The sequence below is a fragment of the Egretta garzetta genome, unplaced genomic scaffold, assembly GCF_000687185.1.
Source record: "Egretta garzetta isolate BGI_Z169 unplaced genomic scaffold, ASM68718v1 scaffold154, whole genome shotgun sequence".
Taxonomy (NCBI): domain Eukaryota; kingdom Metazoa; phylum Chordata; class Aves; order Pelecaniformes; family Ardeidae; genus Egretta; species Egretta garzetta.
The window spans coordinates 3,458,734-3,485,193 of record NW_009259600.1 but is presented as its reverse complement, the minus strand read 5'-3'; the positions used below and the strand labels follow the sequence as shown (position 1 = coordinate 3,485,193).

General features: G+C 40.0%; 1 protein-coding gene across 1 annotated transcript in view; it reads right to left on the bottom strand.

The window, feature by feature from the left end:
• CPQ (carboxypeptidase Q) overlaps positions 1–26,460 on the bottom strand; it is a 142,727-nt gene that overhangs the window by 63,717 nt on the left and 52,550 nt on the right. The window contains exon 4 of the mRNA XM_009638356.2: positions 522–633. Coding sequence (XP_009636651.1) covers positions 522–633 — 112 coding nt within the window. The remainder of the gene's footprint in view (positions 1–521; positions 634–26,460) is intronic.

Genomic DNA, 26,460 nt, shown 5'->3' with positions numbered 1-26,460 from the left:
CATTGCCTGGATCCAGTCCTAGTTACATGCTCTTGAGAGGGACTTAGATTAAATCGCCTTAAGAAGTTACCAAGAGTGAGGTAAGGGGTTGGGAATTAAATTAACCAAGTAGCCGCTGTACAAGCAACGTGCAGGACAGTGAAAGATTTAGTAATGTGTTGAATGACAATGTTTACTTAAAAGGCACAGAACAGTATCAGAAGGCTATCTGTGACTTCATTAAGACAAAATTAAAAGGAGTGACTTCCTTCTAAGGTACCTAGATATTATATCTTACACTGAACGTTCATTCTGTGATGATGGTGGCCATGCAGGCTCAAAGCACTTTCTATATCATTGACTGATGTGTTGCTTTTGGATGACCCCTGTGATGAAAGGAGGAGTTTAACCAACAAACTTGCAAAATATTTATGAGTATTTGTGCTCAGAGGAATGGACAAAATAGAAAATCCAGTTTAGACAACATACAAAATCTCCTGGAAATGCAATGCATTAAAAATATTTTAAAATTAAATATTTACCCAGATCCTTAATGAGTGATAATGCTTCCCATGATATAAATGCTCCACCACCGTCATCCATAGCTCCCTGCCCAACGTCCCAGCTGTCCAGATGTCCACTGACCAACACAATCTGGAAAAGCAATTATGAGAAAACATATCTACATGAAAACACTGAAACAGAATGGTCAGTTCAGCATTTGAGCATTTTAATGACTCTGACAAAAAATTGGCTTTTTAGTTTAGAACGGGAGGAAGGAAACATTTCAAACAAAACTAAAACGTTGTTCTCTAGTCACTGAATATAAATCTGGGATGACCAAATCCATCCTACTGCTTCAAACCACTGTCTAAATCAAACTAGATATGCCGTGAGAAATGTTTAAATGAAAGGTTTTGTCATGTACATTAACAAAGTGCATACTTTCCAGAGACACAGGACTACTACATTGCAGTATGGTGAAAATTTCTTTCATATTCCAGCTGTTTAAGCCCTTAGGCATGAAATTTGATTAGCCCTATTTTTGGGAGCATAAGGAAGAAATATGAACTTAGACTGAAGTGTTCCCAGACAGAGGTTGTTGTTTTATTATGTATCTGTGGTACTTGTCACAGAGGACCTCTAATTTATTACTGGATCCCCCATGTGCTACAACAATGACAAGGTATTTTATAGTTCCATTAGTCACAAGGATATTTTAAATTAAAAACAACACAGTAGCCAGTCCCAGATGGGTTTTCTGCAAAGTAAGTTTGGGGCTACAGTAAAGTACAGTAGTATACGTATCTCCAGAAACACCCACTTTCAGATCTGAACTCTTCAAATGTCGACAAGCAGCACCAGACCAATACCAGGAGTGAGAAGTTCCCTAAGCAGACCTGAAGCTGAAGGGCGGATGGATCTATGATTGCAATGGAGAGGTCAAGGAGTGATGAGAACTCTGAGCCGAGCAAGCAGTGTGGTAAAATGATGCAACAGGACAAAAACAAGAGCAAGGAGCTGCTGTAGTGCCCCAGGAATCTTTGAAGAACTGGTACCAGTAAAGAGTGCCCTTGGGATAGGGTGGAAGCATCCAACCCATGACAGCTCAGCACTGAGGAAAAACTGAAGGAGCCCCTGGTGCATCCGCCTGTGTCCTGCCCAGAACTGGCCAAACACGAAGGGATGCTTCCCACTCCCTGGTCGGCTGATGTCAAACAGGTCTCAGTGTTGTGGGACCTAGAAAAAGGTGAAAAATACTCATTTCTCCTGCCACCTTCTTCTCCCTAAGGGATGAGGATCTCCTGCATATCATCTCAGCTTTTGCTCATCACAGGACAACTACTCTAGCACTCAAAATGAGCACATAACGAGTTTTTCCTATTATCAGCCCTGGAGGGTGAGAGCCTATGCTGTCAAGTGTGCAGCTAACGCTGCAAGGAACTAACTCAGGGCCCAAGCACGAAGATCTCTATTTTCCCCTTCACATGAAAGAAATCTCAGTATGTTTTCATTGGCTATTAAAAATAATGGACAAACAGATCATCGTAAGACAAAAAACATCAAACGCTCATCAAGCAACGGTGTATTTTCATCCAACCAAATACGAAGTCCGGTAACACAACTAAAAGGCCCCTTTGTATTAAACAAGGCCCATGATAGATTACTACTCATATCCATTGTATTGCCATATGTCCAACCAGAATGCACCAAAACCATTTAAATTTAGAAAATACACTGTGAAATGTTTATAAATGTGTGTATTATAAAAACCAGAAGCGTCATGCCTTAGAAGGTGGAAAAGCTATGATCAAAACCTGAAGAGCAGCTTACTCTTTCCTTCTCAGATGTTTCAATTCTCTTTTCTGCTTATCCTGCCTTAACTAAACATGTGCTTCCTTTCCAGCACAGACTGATTTTCTTGGTGGTAGGCAGACACGCTGTAGCCTCTATTCCAAAACCTCCCCTCCTTCAAAAGTGCTTAAATTTGGATGGCAGACCCCTCTGTAAAAGCCTCAGATTTACTCAGGAGGTATTCCTGCAATTTAATGTCATGATCCTCCCAGGCCCGGCGTGAAAGCCTGCAAACAGCACGCTTTCCGGGGATGCTGCCCTGCAGTGGAAGTACTTAATCTGCGGCAGCCCTCTGCTACAATAGCAACATAGCTTGAAACCAGGTAATTTGAGAAAAGCCATGCCAGCTTTGGAGGTAGAAACCTTTCTGAAACGAGAGCGGAAAAGAAGTGCTCGCTGCGGTACTCCTTGCTCTTTTTGTTTTCTTCCAAGGGAGGATTCATTCACGGACGTGCAGCCCCACTGCAACCTGCCTAGGGAGGACAGAGCTCAATCACCGCCACACTTTGTAGCCAACTGATGCAGACTCATTGCTGTCCACTCAATAAGGATTTTGCAAATAACGGTGATTTTTAAAAAAGAACAGAAAAGGCTCTGAGTGAAAGCACAGCTGTCTGGGGTGTAAAGGATGTCTACTCCACAACATCAAAATCGCCACATGGTTTGTTTGTTCTTAAAGGAAAAATTGGTTTCAAGAAGATAACTATTCACTCTCCTGGGAAACAGAGCTTCAAGCTGAACTGAATTATTTAGAACAAGTTTGTAAAGTCATTGAGAGAGAACCAAGTTTACAACAGAAGCAACGCCTTGTCTTCAGCAGTGAAAATATCTCACTAACACTGTTCCCTGGCAGCAATCTCAACATCAGCGTCTAAGGGGGAATTACTCCTCATTTCTGTGAAAAAACACATATTGCAACAGCAGGATATTCTGAATCAGAAGAAGGTGGTGTAATCCCATCTGGGGTTACAGACTCCAATCATAAAGCATCTTTACCAAACTCCAGAACATTACACCAAACCAGATCAAGGTTCAAGAGGATTGAGAAAGTCAGATAATTTTACGGACGAACTTTTACTTAAATTTACTTAAGCTGATGCCAAAAGCAATTACATAAATACAACCAATGTACTTCTATGTGAAAGTTTTTTCAGAACACTTAATTTTTTTAAACTCTCATGCTTTTGTAGCAGCTGCGAAAACGAAAGTTTCTGTGATCCTGCTGATAGCTAGCCAGAGACATTCTTAAAATAAGACACAGTCATAAAATAACAAAACCACTATGTTTATCTTGGTCTTTAAGTAGATATCATGTGTCTGGGCAATGAATGGAAATATTTCTGAAATTCACTCTAAACCACTATATTTTTAAAAATAATATTATAAAATAATAGTATTATAATTCTCTGTACAGGCGGGCTAATAACAAAGGCAGTTAAAGCTACCAAGGACATATGATTATTGCATTTTCTACATTGCTTTCAGTGGTTCTCAGCTCCAAATCTACACATAGACTAATTGCTTACATTTGCACAGAACACCCCTATAGAAATGTCAGCACATCCCAACAGAATGTAAGCATTGCAAAGCAACCTAAGTAAGTATACGTAAGTATTTGTTTTAAATATACAGAGAAACCACAAGCAACTGTATAGGACAGTACAATTACAGCAATGCACATTTGCCAAACTGACCAAAAATAAATTTAGGATAAGACAGCTTGCATGCAACATGACAACTTAAGATTTGGCTTTCCTGCAGCGACCCAGCTAAGAAATGGCACTCCAGACACAGTCCTGAGACGATACAACAGAAGTGAAACTGCAGGAAGTATTTCAAATGGGAGATGAGTTATTCCATTTCCTTCTGCACCAGTATTATGGCCTCTATTGGATGCCTTTAAGTCATGCCCAGCATTTCAGTCAAGCATATTGAAATATTTTGAAACTTAGGTCATATTTTATATATTTACATAAATACATATTTATGTATTTTGTATTTTAAAACCAAGACAATTAGGAGGAGGAATCACCCATTCACATACATTTGCATATGTCACAGAGTTATCCTTTTCTAAGCAGGACAGGTTTTGCCACTAAAAAATAATCTCCTACTCCACGCATAGTCACACATGCCTATTGCATTTGCCATGCAGTAACTTCATAAAATGTAGGTGAACTACCTTCTGCTTAGTTAGAGGGAATTTTAAGAAAAGTCTATTCCACTTTCAGTTAGTCTCTGCAATCTCACTTGCTCCTGTAGAGGTACCAGGCTTCTTTCTATGCAACATTAGAGATTGTGAAGAATAAACATTAGGAAAGAACTCTAAATAAGATTTTCAATCACAGTATTTAATCTAGAATAACATTTGTATACAGTTGTGAAAACCAGCATGCAAAGTTATTTCATGTCACTGAGGTAGACGGTAATGCAAGAGTAATGAAGTCATCATTCATCTTTGCCCTTCACAGATGAAGAAGACTTTATGGATGGAGGTTAGAGTCCACAAAGTAGGACCTTTATTGATGGAATCTGGCTATCAGCACATTCTCTTAGAAAAGCTTAGTAACAACTTTCATTATCTAAACCACTGAAAAGCATTTTTACCTACATCTTCATCAGCAGACAGGGAAGATAAGGAGCGCCTTAACTTGCATGGAGAGGACAGAAAACTCAAAAATGGATTACATACACAGAGAATGGGATGACCAAGAACTAAGCAGGATATTAGAACCAGAACAAGCATCTTAGGCAAGACACATTCAAACTCCAAGCGTCTTTATGCCAAAACTTCAAGCTAAAACAGTGAAGTGCTCTAGACTGTAACTCACGCTCTTTTCAACTGTTGGTCCACATTTTCAGCCAAATGCTGCCATGAGTTAGTTGTTTGCTCAGGCAACACAGGTCTACAGTGTTCCAGCCCAGTTCCTAATTATCTGGAAAGTCATGAAAAGTATTTCTATACAAATTTCTGTGGTTCTTTCTTCTCCAGTTTGCTTCTAAATAGGTCCATCCTAAGCTCTAGGTACCACGGTTAGGTCTTACATTATTTGACTGGATATTTTTTTCTGCATGAATCCCCTCCCAGTGCATGGGATATTTGTACAATACTTAACTTACACATATGAACACCACATACAGTTGACTTGTGTTTGGACCAAAATTAGAGGAAAACAGAAGTCAGATAAGAATTAGGATCTCCCCCAATCAAAAACTTACCTATAAATTCTCTCCTTCCCCAGATACTCATTACTCTTTTTACTCACACAAACACTCTATCACTTCACAATTTCCTATTTTCCCCAGTCCCAAACAAAATTTGTGACACTAATTAAACCATGACTGAAAAACTCTTAATCAGCTTCTCAGACAGAGGAACTGAGCACCAGATTCAGGCTTGAGCTCCTAAGCATCGGGAGTACATTTTGAATAATCTACCCATTTGGATAGCATGACAACTATGAACTACCAGATGGCTTCAGCTTATAAGGATCTAAAGATTTTCTTCATTTTACTGTGTTAACAGCATGAGAACAAGGGAAAAGAGAAAGACAGCATATCATGTACCTAACTAGTGGGCAAATAAAACAGCTGGCAGGACTAAATTTAAGCCCATCATGCTTAACTTGCCTTAAAAACTATGATTAAACAAAGTTTTCATATACACAGATTTGTAAATTAAGAGTAGTAAATCTGGCACGGCAGTTTTAGGATGTGTTAGCATCATCTGCAGTAGCGCTTGCAAATACGTTCCGGAAAATGGCAACACGAAGCAATATGCTTTTCTATTGCTTAACCACATCACAAAGCTTTTACTCTTTTAAAGTAATTCTTAGTCTGAAGACTGTATTCTCTTTCTCATTTTTAGGTAAAAGTTCTGTCATCTTCAAGGAATAGATTTTTGGTGTGTAATTAGGTTTCTTGCCCTGACCCATTCTCTTCCTTACGCCACCTCAAACCTTTCTCCCTTCACCCACACAAACGACAAATTAAAAAGTTATCTGCTCTTCTGACTTGATACTTCGTGTCCAGGCAGAACCACATTCCTGTATACAAACCAACATTCTTCAAGTTTAAAAATATTTACAATAGCTATTTATTTGTATCATGCCGTAAGATTCTGTAAATCAGTCCCCTGGCTTTTCCATCAAAGGCCTTCCGAAATCTAAACAGTGAGAACTTGTAATCCTCTGTGCTGTAGCGGCACACAGACTGCAGCAAAGGCATCACACATCATCTTTCTTTCTGGAATCCCACCCAGCACTTTCAACAGCAGGATAGAGACTGGAAGGCAACTTCTCAAGCACTGCGTAACAAAAATAACCATTTAAATGGTTCTTGCAAGGACACTGTGTTTTTTATCTATGCTACCATTATTTCAAGCTCAGCATCTCAACATTTGGGGAACACAAAACCCACAAAGTTGAGTGTCCAGCAGCAACATAGCACTATATGGCATGGCATTAGAATTAAGACTTACAGGCAAGGTTGAATATAAAGCCTCCTGTATTTAAAAATATGCTGTTCATTACTACCAGAAAAGAATGTTTTGTCCAGTTATCCTTAAACACAGGTCTACTCTACTGTGTGTAATTCCATCAACTTCAACAGCTAAATTCAAGCATGGAACTATATTGAAGATATTCTGTTGTAAAAAACGCGTACCTGGTAAAAACTCTTGGTGAATGCCTACCCTGACCATTTCCCAAATATTTGTTTTGGGCTACAAATATGTGAAAAAAGATTTGTGAGTTTCTGCACTTGCCTTTAAGGAAACACTAACCGCCTCCAGTTAAACTGCAATTGGATTAAATTGTGCCCTAAATGTAAATCAAGAACACTACCACATTCAGATGATTTTGTTTCGTACATGTAAGAATATTTCTTCAAATTAGTTTTTAGCTTTGGTGTCTAAATAATATGACTTCACTGTACAGCTCCTTTTATTAGATTTCACGCACATTAGGAATGGTTCTCAAATAATCAGTCTAGCTGTCTCAACTAATTTACAGTCCTAAAGATACAGTGAAGTTCAGAAAGAAAAAAATTATTAAAACAAAAACTGTCTTTTCTACTTAATATGCAGTGTAGTAAGTCTCAACTTCCAAGCTTCCGATTAAATGATAGATCTGCACACGAAACAGAAGTGACTCACTTAGTCACACAAGAATCCAACCCTATTATTGCTAAAAAGCTGATTAACCTTCAAAGAACCTCTGTGTCACAATATACAGGAAACTCTTTAAAGCTGAATCTTTACTTTGTAAAAGTGATCGAAAATAAAATGTTCTCAGCAAGTATTGCAACCAAACCTCCCTGTTTGAAGTCAATCTCAAAACCACTGAGCAGTTAAATAGCATGGGCTGATATCATTTATGGTATATAGGACAGTGAAGGAGAAAATTAGTCTGAAAATAAGTTATTACTGATAAGGGAATTGTAGTAAAGGTAACGAGACATAGAAACTATATGAGCATCCAAAAGATAAGCAAGTATTGAAATGACTACCATTTTCTTATTAAATGTTGGATTTCAAGACTTAGTATTTCCATATTTAAGTTCCCTAGAATCTTTTATTTCCTATTTCCTGGGCTATAACATTTCAAAACCAATACCACCCTTTAAAATACCATATTTCAAACATACTTTAACTTATACATTTCAGCCCACCTTCTAGAGGTTTTAAGAGGAAAAATCCGAACAATAACTACATCTAAACAAAACCAGGTATTACTGAAATATCACTTACCCTTGCGTAAAAATGAGGCTGCTATTTGTCTAGTTCAAAGATCAGCAAAGAATCTCTGCAAATGCCCCTGTATGAAAGCTGAAACAGTGTCCGACATGATAAGCAGACGGAAACAATCCTTTTTCTACACTCACCAAAGATAGACTTCCCTTACACATATAGTAGATTATTTGTATATGAAGAAAGGGATTATTTTATAATCTAGAGAGTCTTTGTATGTATACATTTTTCACTTTAGGGATATATATGGCACTTCTGCCACATTCTATATGGCTTCTACCACATTACTACAGATCAAGCAACATTCACAGATGTTTTATCATGGAAATTTCTTTTATATCAGGTATTAAAATCAATCTCAGCTAAAATAAACATTAATGCCTAGTGCTACTTCTTTCACTGAAGCATTTACAAAAACTGTCCTAACTTTGCACTGTGATACTATGCACCACTTTCCAAACCTGGAGAAATTGTAGTTTTTTCTCAAAAAAATTAAAAACTATGTTTTCCTCTCCAGAACACTAGAGGACCCCTTAAGTCAGACCCCATGCCCTGCTAGCACTACCTTAGAGCAGTCTGATGACCCAAAATGTCCTGAAAGCCACCCTGAGTAGCCGCCTCTGAACTGTCCTCAGCAAAATGGATCTCTTTTTACAAATCTTCCAAGAAGATTGCTAATGGAAGCAAGTCAAAACAACCCTTAGATGGCTGTAATAGTATCAGAGGACTACAACAGAGGAGGATTCAAAACACAACATTCATGTCCCAGTGCCAGACACTGAGCATTAGAGAATATTTGAGGTTGGAAGCGGTCTCTGGGTGCTCATCGACTTCCACACCCTGCTCACAGTAGGGTCAACTTAGATCTGATCACTCAAGAGTCTTGTGCAGTCGAGTTTTGAAAATTTCTAGACATGGCGATGCCACAACCTCTCTGGACAAACTCTTTCAATGTCTGCTCTTAGGAAAATGTTATTTCCTAACACCTATTATAATATAAGCTTTTTTAAAAGCCAAACTGGATTTTGAATGCTGTCAGCTCACAAGCCTGCTTTTACTTAAGTCATCATCGCCAGCCGGACACAATGTAAATGAAATTCCTGCATTTTACCCCACTATGGTCCCTCACCATTTTACATACTAAAAGGAGTGCTCATCACATAATCAGTTCTCCCAAAACTGTCTCGTCATCCCACTTCAAAATGATCTAGCAGAACTGGTGATGTCTCTTGTCCTCGCTACTCTACAGTGGGAGGTGGCTCCATGCCTTTCTGCTGTGATGGCAAAACCTTCCCACTCTCCAGCAATAAGAATTTTCTTGGTCACAGATGCCCAGGCCTGTGCTCACAGCTGCCACTCCAGCCTATGCCAGAGGCTCTTCTGATGCTGTCCTCTTACCCCACAAATCCATGCGTAGGCCAGGTTCTTGCCACTCCTTCCTCTGCTACATAAAGGATTTCATCATGAAGCATGCTAAAACACTCCGCTAGTCTTTCACACAGTTACCATAACCCTTTTTTATTTCTATGGCTTATCCTGCATTCCTGGCAATCTGCACTATTTTTTTCTGAATTTTTCTAAGGTTATCTTTTTATTTGACACTTTTTTTCTTTAGGATTCTTATTATTCTTATTATGTGCATGTAAGATTTTGATTTCTCTTTCCCACACATACATTGCTTCTCTCTTAAATTGCAGGATAAACTTCTCAATGCAGCGCTGACTTCATGCATTTCCAGAAGTGCAGCAACCCACTGGGGTGGGGTGGGGTGTTACTACAAGGTGATGACCAAAACACCAGCACACACAGCGTGGGGAACGGGCAGGAGAAACAGAGGTCTGCGTGCAGCTGCAGGGCTGCCATCTCCGTGGGAGCCCAGAGGCATGGTGGGATGGCCTGCATGACCAGAGGGCTGCAAATGATGGGTGCAGGCTCTTTAGGAAGGACAGCCTGGGAGGGTGATGCGGGGGGTGGCTCGCTGTGTGAGAGGGCAGTGGGATCACCTGGAGCTCAGCCTGGGTCCAGATGATGAGCCTTCTGGGAACCTGTGGGTCAGGACTAGCAGGCAGATCAATGTGGGTGATCTGCTAGATAGCCCTTGAAGAGGAAGAAGCAGACGAGGCCTTCTTCAGGCAAACACAAGAAGCCCCAGGTTTGCAGGCCCTGGTCCTCATGTGGCACTTTACCCCAATACCTGCTGGAAGGACACCAGAGCAGGGCACGAGCAATCCAGGAGGTCTCTGGAGTACACTGATGACAAATTCCTCACAGAGGTGATCAAGGAACCCACAAGGCAGATGCTCTGCTGGACCTGATACTTACAAACAAGGAAGAACTGGTTGGGAAGGTGAAGGTCTGCAGTGAACATAAGATGGTGGAGTTCAGGGCCCTAAGAGGAAGGAGCAAGGCAAATGGCAGGATATCAGCCCTGGACACCAGGGAAGTAGAGTTTAGCCTGTTCAAGGACCTGCTTATAAGAATTCTACAGGAGATAGTCCTGGAGAGAAAAAGGGTCCAGGAGAGCTTGCCTGATTTTCAAGGATCAGGCTGGGTCTGACCAGCTGGAAAGCAGCTTGGCAGAGAAGGAGCTTGGGGTCCTCATGGACAACTAGTTGACCGTAAGCCATCAATGTGCCTGTGCCATAAACATGTCAACAGCACCCCAGGCTGTATCAGGCAGAGTGTTGCCAGCAGATGAAGGGAGGTGATCCTTCCCCTCCACCCAGCCCTGGTGAGATACATCTGGGTGCTGTGTCTAGCTCTGAATATACTGGAACAAGCCAAGGGCCACAGAGACGATGAAGAGACTGAATCATCTAACAAAGCTGGGACTGGAGAAGAGAAGGCTCAGGGGATCTCATCAATGTGTATAAATACTTGATGGGGGATGTAAAGAAGATGGAGCCAAACTCTTCTGTAGTGCCCACTGACAGAACAAGAGGCAACAGGCACAAACTGAAATAGAAGAAATTCACTTAAAAATAAGAAAAAACCTTTTTTATTACAAGGGTTGTAGAACACTGGAACTGCTACCCAGAGAGGCTGTGGGGGTCTCTGCTCTTGGATTCAACACCCAAGTGCTATGCACGCTTCTCTAGTTGACCTGGCTTTGAGCGCAGGGTCGGACAACATGATCTCCAGAGGTCTCTCTTTGTAATTATGACACTGATTCCAGAATGAATAAGTCACATTTTCTTCTGGCTCTATAAATAATGCACATTTCTTTTGGCTCTGAAAATTTCATTAAAGAGACCCAAAAGGCAGAACACACCTTGGAAATCAATTCTATCAAACTCAAGTATGTCCTTCAGGATCCAGACAGCTAAAGTACAACTGTAATCTTCAATTTAGTATTTTCCTGGCACAAGATAAAAGACCTCTTTTCTACTTAGGGCAGTCAAAATCACAGTAAAAATTAAAGTTGGTATGAAATCCATTTTATGGAATCATTTGCAATTTTTGCCTAATAGTTTTACAAACTGATGCAAGAACCCACAGAAACAGGACATTGTTTGGCTTGCAACATGAAAAAAAGGCTTTATCTTACACTGACCCTAAAAAATTGCTTTATATCTTGTATGAGGCATGTCTTCAAAGTCCCAACATAATTTTCAGATTACAATTCTTCTTTCACCGATTATAGTCCCTTTGGTTTCCTTTCGTTTCTGATAATTAAACTACCATTTCTATTGAGATTTAAATGTGGACTTCGAAAATCATTAATTTCTCATTTCTAAATTCAGATCAGTTAATTATATTGTATTGATCTCTTTATCAGTAAAATGAGACTAAATAACTGTTTATTGTATAGGGAAATAGTGAAGATTAACATTTATCCCTATATTTATGACAGCATTCATGGAAAATACTAAGAAGTGCAGACTCCAAATCCCTGTCTTAAGTTGAAATTACTGGAGCTCTATCTCCCTACACAAAGGACAACTCAGCCCATGATTTCTAGTACTTGTCCACAACACCACAGAACCAGAAGAGTCGTACTCACAGAGACACAGCTGAGTACTTGTAAGTAACACCGACAGATTTTCCTACTCAATTCCCATTAGCGTACCTCAAATACCCAGAGTTTTGATACAAAGTGATAGCTCACCCTTCATGTTTATCTGCCCTTAATTTCTTTGTTTATATACTATTGTGAAACTTAAAGTGTGTTTGACATAAGTTTTCACCAAGATGGAGAGGAGGCTGATGTTTCAAAGTCAAAACAATTTCTGTAAAACACCAGATGAGACAACTGTTGTCAGGATGATTCCTAGGGTGGAATTCCTGCTTGAAGTCAAAAGAGATTCGGTTTATTGGAATCAGTAACAGAAGGGCTCTGGAACACATTTGGAGTGCAGGGGACTTCGGAAAGCCTGGTGCAAAGCAGGAAAAACCAGTGGCAACACAGACTTCAAGACGTTTGGCATACCATGAGGCTGGAAATCAGTTCAAGTGCACGAGTTGTCTGGGCACTGTATGGCTACTGCCTGTTGCGTTCTTTTAATACATGCACGTGCCAGGCACAAGCCAGTGTTTCCCTTGCACAGAACAGACAGCAGCCTCATAGCTCTGGACAAACCCTGGAGAAAGGTGAAAAACAAGTCAACTGCAGTAACAGAAAGGAAGGAGACACACAAGTCCCTTGTCCTGCTTCTTTCCAAAATCATGGTGTGATTCCCATAGGTGAGGATACCAAAAAATGGAAGTTATTTCATTTGGAACTGGTCCAGCTTGTGTGAAACGTTTGAGTATTTGTTGCAAGGGACATGCAGATTACCGCACTCATCCTAAAAGCGGGAGAGGTGTCCTCATCACCACACTCTGGAATCAAGCCAAGCTGTACTTTGCATGTTGGTCTCCGTCTCCCCGCTATGAAGCATCTCAGGAATGGCTGCAGGTTGGTAGCATCTCTGACATTTTCACAGGCACAAATTTCTTCACGTCCTCCATAGCATGGGATACTTTTTGAGCTTGTGAAAATATTCACAGCAGATTTTTTTTTTCCCTGTGTCCAGCTACAGACAGGAAATTGGGAAGAAAAGCACCAGAAACACCAGCTAGGTCCAGGTTATACAGATAGGTTTGTGTGATGTGGGTTTCTGTCTACTTGGACTTAACATCACATTTATGTCCCTAGGCCACTCAAAATCTGTCAGTGCTAACTAATATTCCCTGTCACTTCACCTTAGATTTGAATCCCTGACCTTCATCCGAAAGGTTGTGTGTCTCATTTCCACTGCCATCTCCTTCTAGTTTCTCTTCCTACGCCTGCAAGTTGAAATAACTTATTCACTTAAATATCCCCGCACTCCCAATTTCACACATGACAGAGGAATGTATGCTCATAGAAATTCTGACACCTACCTAGCACTGGCTAACCAGCTGGCAAGCACCACGGAGTACTATTAGACATCAGTCTTCAATCACCTCCAAAATATGCATTAGAAAGACCCTATATTCATTCAGCCTCCATAACCCTGGCACTGAATGCAATAAAGGTTGTTGAACTTTTTTAATGAAACCTTGTGTCATACTAAAATGATTATTGCTGTTCTATTTGTACTTCATTTCATATCTGTTTGTGTTGAAATGAATTTAATTTCTCCTTCAGGCACTGTTCTCAGCGGCTCCTATTCTAATTTTATTAGGTTTTGTGCCTTTAACTTTCAAAATTAAACACAATGGTTATCACAGTAGTACACAAAACTGATTATATGTCTCTGATTAATAAGCGTGAAAGGCATGTTTAGTTAAGATTATATCAGGGCTGTACCTGCTTAAATATGTTAATGGGTGAATGCTAAAAGAAACTTATTCTAGCCTTTAAATAAACCTCTGACAAGATTATACACAGAGAATTAGGGGCATGAGGAACAAGATCCTCCTAATGCATCCACTCCGGTCCTTGTTATCAGAAGTAACTGCATAAAAAATCTGGTTCAGATGTTTATCATTTGAGTGCATTCAGCAATTTTTATTCCCATGTTAGTGGATTTAATAACAGAACAATTTCAGACTAACTGATAGGAATCTGTAGTTCTCTCTAAACTCTTCTCCTCCTACTGAAGTCTTGTAAAATTTACTATGACTTTCCAAGCCATTCTTGGATGCTTCACTCCTGTTGAAAGAAGAAAAGATGCTCGAAGGTTGGTCAGCATTTCTTAGCTCCGCCACGTTTTTCTTGAGACTGAAGCCTTTAGGTAGACAGTTCCCTTTTTGTCCACATACGGCAGGGACAGAGGGAAGTGAATGTGAGCCACGGGCTGGTTCAAAGGTGGTAACATTGGAGGACATTTTAATTATGGCTTTGAAAAATGCTGATTGCAAAATAAGGTCAGCACAAGCAGGAAACTTGAATATTTATTAGACTGAACAACAGTAAGCAAGAGTGTTTACCTGGATCTTGCATGTTACAAATGAAATAAAATACAAATTAACTTGTTCTATTGCTAAGAACAGAAAAGGCAAAACTACTCTGCAGGTGGGCTGCTATTCCTGTCACACTGAAACCCCTCAGCTTGGCAGGATAACTTACTTGAACAACGGATGTCAAAGACAACCTCTTTGAAAAAGCTACTCCAAAAGACAGATCTTCTGCAATGCATATAGCCCCAAAACATGTGAACTGCATCCTCATTTTCTGGAACCACCTACATTCGCATAACCCAGAGTGTAGTTGCAGTTCTAGGTCTGGTAACTAACTTTTACTCTTCCCAGCTGCAGGACATCCAATACTACCACTGCTACCATAATTACACCGTCATAATTGTAACTGAGCCACACATAAGGCAAAAAGTCACAGAACTGAAATATTTCTAGGATTTTGCCTAGAAACTTTGCAAAATCTGACAATCAACCTTACAGCTACTTTCTAATCCACAATTGATACAGTGCTATTCTACATTCTCCAGTAAACACGCTTTTCCAAAAAATAAGCTAGCTATTGTTTTATTTCTTTAAAAAGACATGAGGGAAAAAGTTAGCAGAAACAGTAAAGAAGTCAAATGAGGTAAAAAGAAAGCTGCAGATCAAAAGTTTCTGCAGTTCGGTAGCAAGAAGCGTTGACTCCAATTCAAGTATGTCACCAGAATGGTCCGTGACTTGTTGCCAGTATCATCAAATCAGCACAGGTTTGAGGGGAAGAAATTTATATAAACTGCTGCCTGGGAACAGATATTAGCTGGCAGTGTTGTAATGTGTCATGTGCCTGAGCATGTCACCAGTGAAAACACAACTGAGTACCACAAGTTCAGAAAACACATATACAAGAAATGTGCCAGATCGCCTGCACAGTGACCTGTGTCTATTGAGCTACAGCAGATTCTTGCACTAAGGACATACTCTCCCCAAATTACCCCAAGTAAACAGCAAGAAACAAAAACAGGGCTGAAAACCAGGCTGGAAATGTATTGCAGAAAAGCTTTTAAGTGGTTATGAGAGACCTGAGTTTCCTCTGGGAAGAAGGACAAAACATATTAAAATCCCAAGCAACACTGAGCAGGACTGCACTGGCAAGGGATGGGTGTTAAATGGGCGTTTTACGTAATTACAAAAGTTGTGCTAGAGACGCCAATGATTTTCCATCACAGGGTTGTCTTGGCGTCCCCCTCCACCACCTTCACCCCCCCCCCCCCCCCCCCCCCCCCCCTGCCATAACAGCGGCTGGAGGTCTTCCTTTGCTTCCTCTCCAGGCCCTCTCCATCAGCAATCGCACCCATATGTCCACACTGGTTTTCAGGAGCAAGAAAAGCGTTTAAGTATCAGGTTTTAACAAAAATCTCCCTCCCACTCTCCCCACTCCCCTTTTTTAAACTTCAGGGTGCAATCTGGGCCCCAGAGCACCTGACAGGGTTTCCCTCACACCTGTGAGGGATCGGCCACCTTCAGTGGGTCACTGTGGCTACCAGGTTCATCAACAGAGAGAGCATTTCTCTCCTCAAAGAGTTTCTTTCCTCTCCCACCGCCCAACTCAGGCTAAATCTGAGGAACTTTATCTGAAAAACAGGAAAACGGACCCTCACAGCAAGGGCGGAGGGAGAGGGCAACCTCCATTTGGCAAGCAGAGATGGTGAAAATGAGACATGCCGGGATTTTATCACATTCCTGGAAAGCTACTATATCATCTGATTTCATTCTTTTTTCCTGCCTCTCTAATATTCAACCCCAATTTCCTCCCAATTAATTCAGCCCCTAGAGCCTATTTATTGACAGCTTGACCACCGTGGAGGAAACAGAGAAGAAAACCAGAAAACACTTCATAAAGCACCGCTCATCTTCAGAACTTCATAATGGGCCATACATCTTCAGATATGACATGTGTATGCCTTCTAACCAGAACATGTTACATTTCAAGTACCCTTAAATGTCCCACAAGTTATTAAATTTTAGTTTTCAGAATCTAATCTCAGATCATCAAAGACTTAAATCAACAACAGTTTATATATAAAATGAGATGCACATGTTTTTCTATATGAGAAAGTGCATGCACATACAAAATACAACAGAGTGTTACAAGATTAAAGTTCATTTAGCATGACATTTGTAGCAAATTCCTTTTCTGAAGTAACATTGTGGAACCCAGAATTATACCAAAACCAAAGAAGTGCATTTTCTTATACTTGAGGGGAAATACTGATGGTGAGATTATCTAGGCCAGTAATAACAATGTGTTGAGAGTAAAAAAAAGAATCTGCCCTCAATGCTTCTGCATTTTGTTTTTGCAAAGTGTTTGTCTTCCTCCTAAATCCAGGACCTTATACACAATTTTTCATAAACCCACAATTTACTAGATATTAAACTGTATTTCTTGACTCCAGACTACTGTTACATATTTTTAAAGGCATTTTCTTCATGCCAATCAGCCATAGCAAGAAAACCGCTTTTCCAAGGTTCTCAACAGAAAGGAAATTACGAAGTATATTACTATCACATTAGGAATATTTAACGGTGACCATATGACCAGTGGTCTAAATACCAGTGAACATATACCTGGGTTTTGTTTAGATACAGGAAACAAAAGACCTTTTGAACACAAATGTTTTTAATCCATACAGCATATGATGTCAGAGACATTCAAAGAAATTAATAAGTGAGCAAAAAAGATTTTACTCCAAATTCTCCCTCCCATCTGTGGGGTCTGGACAGTATTCCCAGTTTGGGTTGGTTTTCTTTTTTAAACCTTTTTCTCTAATTGAACCTACAACCAAGGGCTATTTTATTTCACAGAGTTTCCCAGAATCCATCACAACATCTGAATAACCTCCATGGTGTTTAATGATGTGTCCAGCATCCCTCCCTCTCCCTATCACAGGGGTAAAGCACTCGCTGATTAAAAAGCACCGTTTGCATACGTTACACTGATTTTAGGCAATGTAAAAGATGTGTGCTTTACATCTGCAGGGGACAGTGATTAGATTTGGTGCAGTATGAAGTTGGACTGATTCCCAAGAAAGCTGTTCTCTGCATAAACAGACAATATGCTCATTTCTCTCAACATGTAGATGCCTACCACGACAGCATGAGTCTCTACAGAGAATGATTCCAAGCAATATTCTGTGGGCAGCAGGTTAGTAAACATGGAACATGGTCTGATGCTTTTTTTCTGCAAGGGTCACATTTTACTAATTAGGTTTTTTTTTTTTTTTTTTTTTTTTATTGCTCATATGTATTTACTGAAAAAATTAGTTTTCAGTGTCAAGGGCTTTGGCAGCACATACTTTATAAATGAAAGTACTAGCTAGGTTTATTAATTGGAACATGTTAACCACAGGCACAAAGAAGCCATTGTGTATCCCTGGTGGTTTGGTCAGAAGTTTCTCCTCTCCCAAATCTTGCTGGCAGGATGCTTCTCATTTTGGAGCAACTGAGCACTAGCCACATACCTAAATTGTGTAATAGATGGCACGTTAAATAACATCTCCTACACCAAAACAAGAAAATGTAAATTTTGACAGTTTTTTAAAAAATAACAAATAAAAGCACAAAGGAAGCAGGGGACAGTGCTAACAGATTACAAAATTAAAATTTGAGTAAAAGTTGTACAATAACCTGAAACATTTGTCTCTGGACTAGCTTGGCTGAGGATGGGAGCCCCTTAATTTTTATGAAAGGGGATGCATTAGACAACTAGCGAACAACGTGTTCAGGACATCAGTGCAAGTAATAACACTCCTATCAACAGAGTGGGAAAGTAGAAAAGGACACAACTTTTTTCTCATGGGTTTTATAGAAGGGAAGCATAAAAAAACTCTGACCCTGCCTAAAAGCCTTTGAAGCTGGATATAAGCCTTCTCTACAGCAGCCAAGAAACAATTTGTTGGATCTTGTCTAAACACTCTAGAGCTAACACCATTTAAATATAGTTTCGACTAGTCTGGCTGCATCTATCTGAAGTGAGCAATGTTGACAGTATTTATTATTTCTTTTTGTTTATCTAACGTGCCCCATGCATTAATTTTCCATGTAAATAGCCAGCAATTAGGACCAATGTCCAGCAAATGTCCTTGAATTTCTAGTATCCCCACGATGTAACACTTTTTAGACAGTAGATCGTCAATTCATCTCTTTTCCATAAGACACGTAGATGTAAATACAGCTAGATCCCACATTATCCCCAAGCTGGACAAACTGTCTTTAAAAGAATTTCACTGTAGCTTTCACATATCTCAGCAAAATGCACCCAGTTTGGACAAGTCACTGTTAACATCGCCTTAAAATGAAAAATACCTTGCCTTGAGAGCTCTATTTTACTACAGCATGAAGCATCTGAAGGAGTCCTAAAAACATGTCGCAAAAATGTATACTGGGAGAAGATGGATTACTTCAGAAGGTGGAAGACATCATCTCCAGAAAGCTGCTGAAAGAGTCCAGCCTAGTTTCAATTCCGTCAAAGAAGAGATCAAAGGGTTGGACGAGGAAAGAGGAAAACATACTAACTACATGTTGTGAATACCGGAGCAGCATGAAAGATGTACAAGGCTGCAAGTGCAAGGCCAGGAGAGTTCAGTCAGTTCCAGAAGTGTCTTAAAAAGACAACTGCAATTGAGTCTTCTCCTGACAGCTGTGTAGTCTCTGTCACTACCTCCTTGGGCTCATTCACTACCTACTACATGGACGGGCAATTACCAAATGACAATCTCTTTTGCAGGCTGCACATGCAGATGTTGCAGAAGCTCCTTTGGTTTTCCCTTGTGCTTTTCTCCCAAACCTTTCAGGTCATGGAAACAATCCCGCATTAATTAAATGAAAACCTCCCTCACTAGTTCTAACCAACACGCTGCTGTCGTCTTCACTGACTGAACATAAACCAAAACCACTGTGGTTAAGGAAAAAAGAAAATTCAGCTTGGAGCACAAGCAACAGTTCACAACTGTAAGCCTGGAGATTTGGATATGACAGCCCACGATCCTGGAGCCCTTTCTCCTCTTTGGACTGGGCATATCCCAAGGCCTCTCCAGTGAGAAGACAGCTGAGCAATGGTTATTTATTCATACACTGGAATTTGTTTTGCTCTTTTAAGTAGAAGTTTGTTTAATAAGATAGTGGAACTAACAAAAGCAGACTAAAAACTAGAGGCAGAAGAGATGCAACATGACAGCAAACTTTTCTCCTTTTCAGTATTTTGCAGCATTTGAAACATTTAAAACAAGAACCAAGGAAACTTGGGGAGCTAAGTGATCAGCCATTCTGTAGACAGCTAACCATCTCTCTCAAGAAGCTTTTCACGATGTTCCATCTCAATATTCCCTGCTTAGTTTATCTCAAGCAATTATTAATGCTATGTGCAGATGTTTTGTCCTCCTCCCCCACCAACCCACTCACTTCAAATATATATAATAATTCCACAATCATTCTCCCCTGCCATTCCCTATCCTGTGCCTACATTTTGTGCTCTTTCCACTGAACTACTTTAAAATAATCAATGCTGTTTCTTTGCAGGAGCGAAAATTGAAAGCTAAAGATGGACTTCCAGATGAAGTCCCATCCTAAGATACCTGAACTGCAACAGATCCTTGCAACTGTGTTACATGGTGGTGTGGCAGGAAAATTTTATTCCAGAAAACCTCTCTGTTAACCTGGGGGAAAAGTGACTAAAAGGAATCACCTGTTCTTGAAAATATTAGTCATAGAAAGGGCTGAAAAAAATACTACATATAGAGAATTTAAATCTAGACGCAACTATCAAGAACAAAATATTTGAGGAGGAGAGTTTGTGAGAGCACAGGAAGGCCAACTGGCAGACACCCCTAGGACCAGCAAGAAGTGCTGGCTATGAAAACAGACTTTGGTTTCAGAAGAGCCGAATAGTTAAAAAAAAATCTCCAGTTTATTGTTGGCTATTTCTCATTTCTCTCTCTGTGCCAGGATTTAAAAAACTTGGGTCTCCTCTCTCTCGCTGTCCTCTGAAGCCGTTCTTGCTTTAACCAGCTGTGCACATACCATGATTCACACCTCTCTCCATCCTTTTTCGTTACTTCCCCTTTGTAACCTTCTTTTCCCTGACATTCCTAATTCCTCAGTTAAACATGTCAGAGTAAAAGGATTTCTCTTTCTACTGCCCAACCATATCACTCCCCATGCCTCAAAATCCTCTTAGTGAGTTTAATCCTTCAGCTTCCCCCACTTCTGTCAAACAGCTTTCTGTACTTGCTCTGAACTTCTGGAACTTTTATTTCAAAATCCCTACTTCCAAACTTTTTACAAAGCAGTATTTTAATTGCTCCCTATGTGTCATCCACTAACTCTTCTCTCATCCCTCAACTGTAAAATCTTTGGGAGAGTAACCACCGTATTAGTCTGTTTAAGAGTCCTGAAAACCTGGGATACTATGGACACAACTACAGCTACCTGAATATAGCAAAATTAGGAGGGCAATCATATTATTTGTTTTAGACTAGAACACCTCTCACTTTCCTTTTCTATTTCTTGGATCATAAGTTTAGGAGGTACCACATATTTGCACAGAGGGTAACTGCATCTGGGCTGCAAGATTTGGATGCCTGACCCCAGAGTTTTCAGTGCCTGAGAAATTCCACCCTTCTACCAGCGCTGACGGAACCTTTTCAGCAGCGTGGACTTAAGCCAAAGCAATACACCCATTTCATTCATTCCTCTAGAACACCTACTCGGCTTCAGACTACCAGTCCTTATTACAAGACGTTCACTGACCTGAACCTAAAAACCCTCCGGGATGACAGAAAGCCGGCAGGCAGTGCTGTGACACAGCTGCAGCTGGCGTAGCATAGGGAACAACAGAACAGCTGAGGTCACAGGTGTTGTCACCACCAACATTCAGCATGATGGAACACTGACATGGTACTGGTTAAAATACATCTAACTTCTCTCCCCTTTAATAAGACTGAAAGTCGCGCAAGTTAACAGTACCACCTTCAGAAAAAATACTTTCTAAAAAAAAAAAAAAGAGTGTAAGTGCCTGACACAGTGAATGCAAAGCAGTTTTGCTCCCCACACTGGATTTTAAAGCAGCAATGGGTACAAAACTTTAAATAGTTATTATTAACTACTGTAACAAACACCCTATAGACATTTATCATAACAAATGCAAATAATGGCGCTCTAAACCTCATCTACTAGCACTGTTCAAATCATTTTCTGTTCCAATAAAAGTTTGCATTACCTAAAAAATATTCATTGCCAGTTGAATTTCCAAAAGACACAACTTGGAATGAATGAACGTGGTAAATTGACATAGTTACAGCTACATCTTACATCTAGATTCAGAGGTAGCATTCATCACGTCTTTAAAGTTGCAGATTTTTCCCATTCCCTCCTTCGGCTCTGCTGTGGATAAATACCAACATTTCAAATGCCTTCTCAAAAACATTTTATCCATCTGATAAAGCTATGTTAAATGTTTAAATCTATTTTGAATCTTGCCGGACTCGCAGTATCAATATTTTCCAGCTATTAAAACTAAATTTAACTGAAAAGCGTCAAAATGCTGTTCATTAATATTGATTAGATATGTTTCTTTACAAGTTCACTGCATGTGCAACTGATCTGGTATTAATGATAAAATGATAAAGACACCTACCTGTTTTATCTCCTGAAATCTCTTTACCAAAGGTTATACAGTGGCAGTGCCTCATAAATTTCCCTTGCCGTGATATAGCCTGTTTAACTAGTTCTATTGAGCCTTTCTTAATTTCATAATCAAAGAATTAATTACTTTTGTAGCTCAGCAATGAGAATTCTGTGCTAATAACACTGACCATTTCAGCACAATTTTTAACATACTTTAAGAATGTTGAAAGCAACAGTTCATTCCTCTTCTCTTTCCTGAAGTCTCCTAAGTAGTTTTACAAGCACAACCTGCCGGAAATAGTCTTGGCCTGAGAAGTAGTTTCCTCAGTAGTTATTTGTAAGGATATTTGCTAATAATTCTACAGTCTAAAGTTATATTCCATCACAGTTCCTTTCAAATGGTCAGGAAACTGCAAAACAAAAAGGGTTTTTTTTTTCCTAAAGTCATTCTGCTTTGTCCACTTCATATCAGGGTTATCTGCATATCTGTCACTTTGTTTTTAATTCTTTATAAACAATTTATAGAAGCAGAGCAATTCCCATGATCAGTTTTTCAGATATAGGTACACTCTTTTGCCCTCTGCTTAATCACTGCATTATACAAACCGCACTCCTCTCACCCAATTTTTAAAGCATGGTTATTGTCCATTACCACACGTAATAGCAAGAAGCCAGTATGGTTCAGATGATACAGTTCCTGCACGGAGGACACAGTGAAAGCTAAGCCAGGTTCTTCTGCCTGGATTTTTGCTTATTAAAATATCACACTTTCATTAAGGGTCTTTTTTTAATTTTCTAACTGAGCATAATATTGGCAAAAACAAATCAGGCACCAGTCAAAAATAATCCCTTTGATTTACTCCTCTGATGACTAACTGGTTGAGTGCAGTTCATTCTTGAAAGAATTTCGCTCCCCAAATCCCACACTGCGAGCGGCTTTCAGCCCCGTGAACAAAGTGAAGTGGTCTCTGGTTTTCATGGGGAGGCTCAGTGATGTGGAGAACTTTGGCAGGGCTACAAAGGCTCGGTGGAATGGAGGCAGTCTAAACAGATACGGCTGCTTGGTTTCTCTGCCGGAACTGCTGAACACAGAAGTAAACTGTATGAACTCTGTTTGCTCACTCCAAGTATCACAAAAAGCACAGTTCATGATTAAGTCCGCTTTCTACTGACAAAAACGAGCTCAAAAACCCCTTAAACAACAAGCATGTACAAGAGTTAAGTATTCTGTAGATACAAAAGAACTTAAATGAGACTGCTAAAAGCTTAGAGGAAACACGATCAGCACAAAGGACACAAACCAAGTCAGGAAATTAAAAAGCAGAATGCCTCTCGTTGTTCTGCCTGGAAAATACAGGCATAAGGACCATTTTAGATTAGGTACTTCGTAGGAACGTTGAAGCACTAGGACCTATATTCTTGTCGGAATAACTTTACACTTTATTTCAGGGAGGAAAAATCAATAGGGATCAAAAGATTCCTTAAAACCAGGCTGATGCTCCAGGTATAAGACAGTACCCCTCTCTCACGGAATCACCTAACCGCTGCGTCCGGAGCATCCACCTCAGTTCTCCCAGCTTCATGGAGACACTGCCAGTGCCATGGACTTCTATGAATAAAAACTGGAGCAGACTGGGTGTAACTATACTGGTGCAACTGGGTCTTGATGCATCTCCACTTGGCCTCATTCCCCTCATTGCTCAGCTTTACAGAGCGCAGGCTCAACTTCACTGAGCTGATCCTGCAGACAGACTTTCACGGCACGGCAGGGTGGGCAAGAGTGTGCTAAGGCGATTCCAGTTCTAAAACTGCATTGAAAAAGAAAGAAGCGGATGCATTTCTCCAGCACAATCACTTGTGGCATCTTAATAAATCTAGTGCTCTGCAATGTTCAAAGTCTGTATGATATCCCAAGTCTCCCCCTCCTAAGCCACAGTAAAATGATTTATTCCATAAAAAAGGCTACATTAGCCTGTCAAGCATAGAAAGCACCATTCAAAATATTTAATTTTGCTGTAAAAACCTTTTATTGTTGTTGCCTCATTCTAGTAATTCAGTTACAGCAAAAGTGATTCGCTCCAAGTTACTAAACCAGTAATTTATTAATCATTCTCTCTAGCCTAGTAACTGCTGCACAAAATGCACTAAATAAAAGTCACAAACTCTTTTTCCCTCGAGCAATCCATTTACATCATGCAGAAATTAGCTAGTGAAAGGACTATTAACAATTTCTTTCATCTTTAGAAGAGTTATAGTTCTCGAGCGCAGCATCACTGGAAGCCTCTTTCACCTACACTTTCGAACAAGACAGTAAATCAAAAGTACTAAATCTACTTTCAGTTGCAGTATTTTTCATACTTGTAAGACACAGCAAAAAGTCGAAAGCAGCATCATAGGTTTCATACTGTGAAATATTGAGTATGTTCAGTTAATATATAGTAATGCAGAAAATACACTGCATGTGTTACCAGTGGTAGAGGTAAGAGAGAAAAAATATGCCCCAAGAAACAGCAAGTGAATCCGTTGGATTTAGTCACTGCACCTTGTCCTCCACACAGCCTCTTGAATAAATAGCTTTATAAACCTTAACCGAAATGGAGTTTGCAGATACAGCTTTTGTTATTAGATATCATTTAAATAAAAGTCTCTACTAAGAAACTCAGCTGCATTAGAATTTCAAGGAAAAGTGAGTTGTTCTTAAGTTATTGGTGTATAAATACATGCTCTGGTCCATTCCCAGCTCTGACAACATTCACTGAATATCTTACTGATTAGATCGCCAAGAACAATGTAACTCCATACCCAAGTATGTCAGATGTATATTATTTGTGAGCCATCACACCCAGAAAAAAAGCAACTTACGCAGCAAAAATTTCTCCCCAAGTTTTCCAACTCTTCTTGGAATGAGCAGGTTTAAGTGAACAAAAATATTCCTATTTCAGTGCAAAACATGCATTTCCAGCCAAAGATTTTTCTCAAAAGTACGTAAGCCAGGCTGTGCAATACAAAACTTTCATCAGCCAAAAAAAGGATTCAGCACATACAGCATTTTTTTTTAATACAAATAAATTTAGAATACATTTTTCTTGGTACTTAAGATCCCCCTCATCATTGTACCAACACATTCCCATGAATGCAAAAATAGAAATCTCTTCCTCCTAGCCCACTTCCTGAGAGTGTAAGTAAAAAAATAACCCTATTCACTCAGAGACATGCTTGGTCGGGACAAGGAGGATGCAAGCAGAAGAGAAAGTTAAAATTCTAATAAATGGATATGAAGTCTGATTTTTTTCCTTGGGAGAATCCACTTCATCATCTATATTCATTTCCCCTGGCAGTTGTCTCCTGCCTGTCCACTGGCAGACAAACTAACTGTAGAGATTCTGAAGAGTACATTTAAAAATGGACAGTGGAGTCATGTAGAGCCAGCAGAGCACTGGGATGGGAGCTCAGCATGCAGGCTGCTGTTATTTGGTATTTGCTGAGTTTTTGAAAAGCTGCTTGATTTACAGCAAAAAAAATAAAGGAAAAAAAAGATACGGCTCATCATGAGTCATGGACCTGGCCTACTGCATCTTCTGGCAAACTAAGTTTAAGCCAGCGATCACTAGCATCATGAATATTTGGGCATCCACGAGGACTATGAAATCCAAAAGAATCCCCAAACAAAGGAATTACTTCATCCGAGAGCAAACTCACATGCTTGGACTGAGGACTTGAGCTTCTTTAACATGATGGGTCCTGCACGTGAACCCTCACAGGGATGGCTGCTCTGGGATGTATACAACCACGGACCTACATTTCTCCACATGGGGAAATACAAATGCCAGACTACTCTCCAGTAATTTTTATTTCCAAGTCCATGATCAGTCCAGATGCAACTGGCAGGAAGAAGACAGTGCCTCCTCAAATGCTTCTGCAGCCCAGAAACAAATTGAGAAAACTTCAGCCAGACCCCATTTTCCTGCTTCTTATCCCAAGTTCACCTACCGGACTATCTACTGGGGGAGGCCCTAAATTTTTGGTACCGATTTTCATGGGATTGGTGCTCCTTAGTCAGATAGAACCCCTTACTCCCAAAGCCTGATCTTTCCCTGCCATTTAAGACATAAAGTAGGGGATTAAAATCTAATACTAGATCCATCCTTAGCTGATTTTTTTTTCAAAACTAGATAGTCTTTTATTTGTAGCTGTAACATCAGAGTAGCCTTGTGTCGTGGTTTAACCCGGCTGGCAACTAAGCACCACACAGTTGCTCGCTCCACAATGGGATGGGGGAATCAGAAGGGTGAAAAGTGAGAAAACTCATGGGTTGAGACAAAGACAGTTTAATA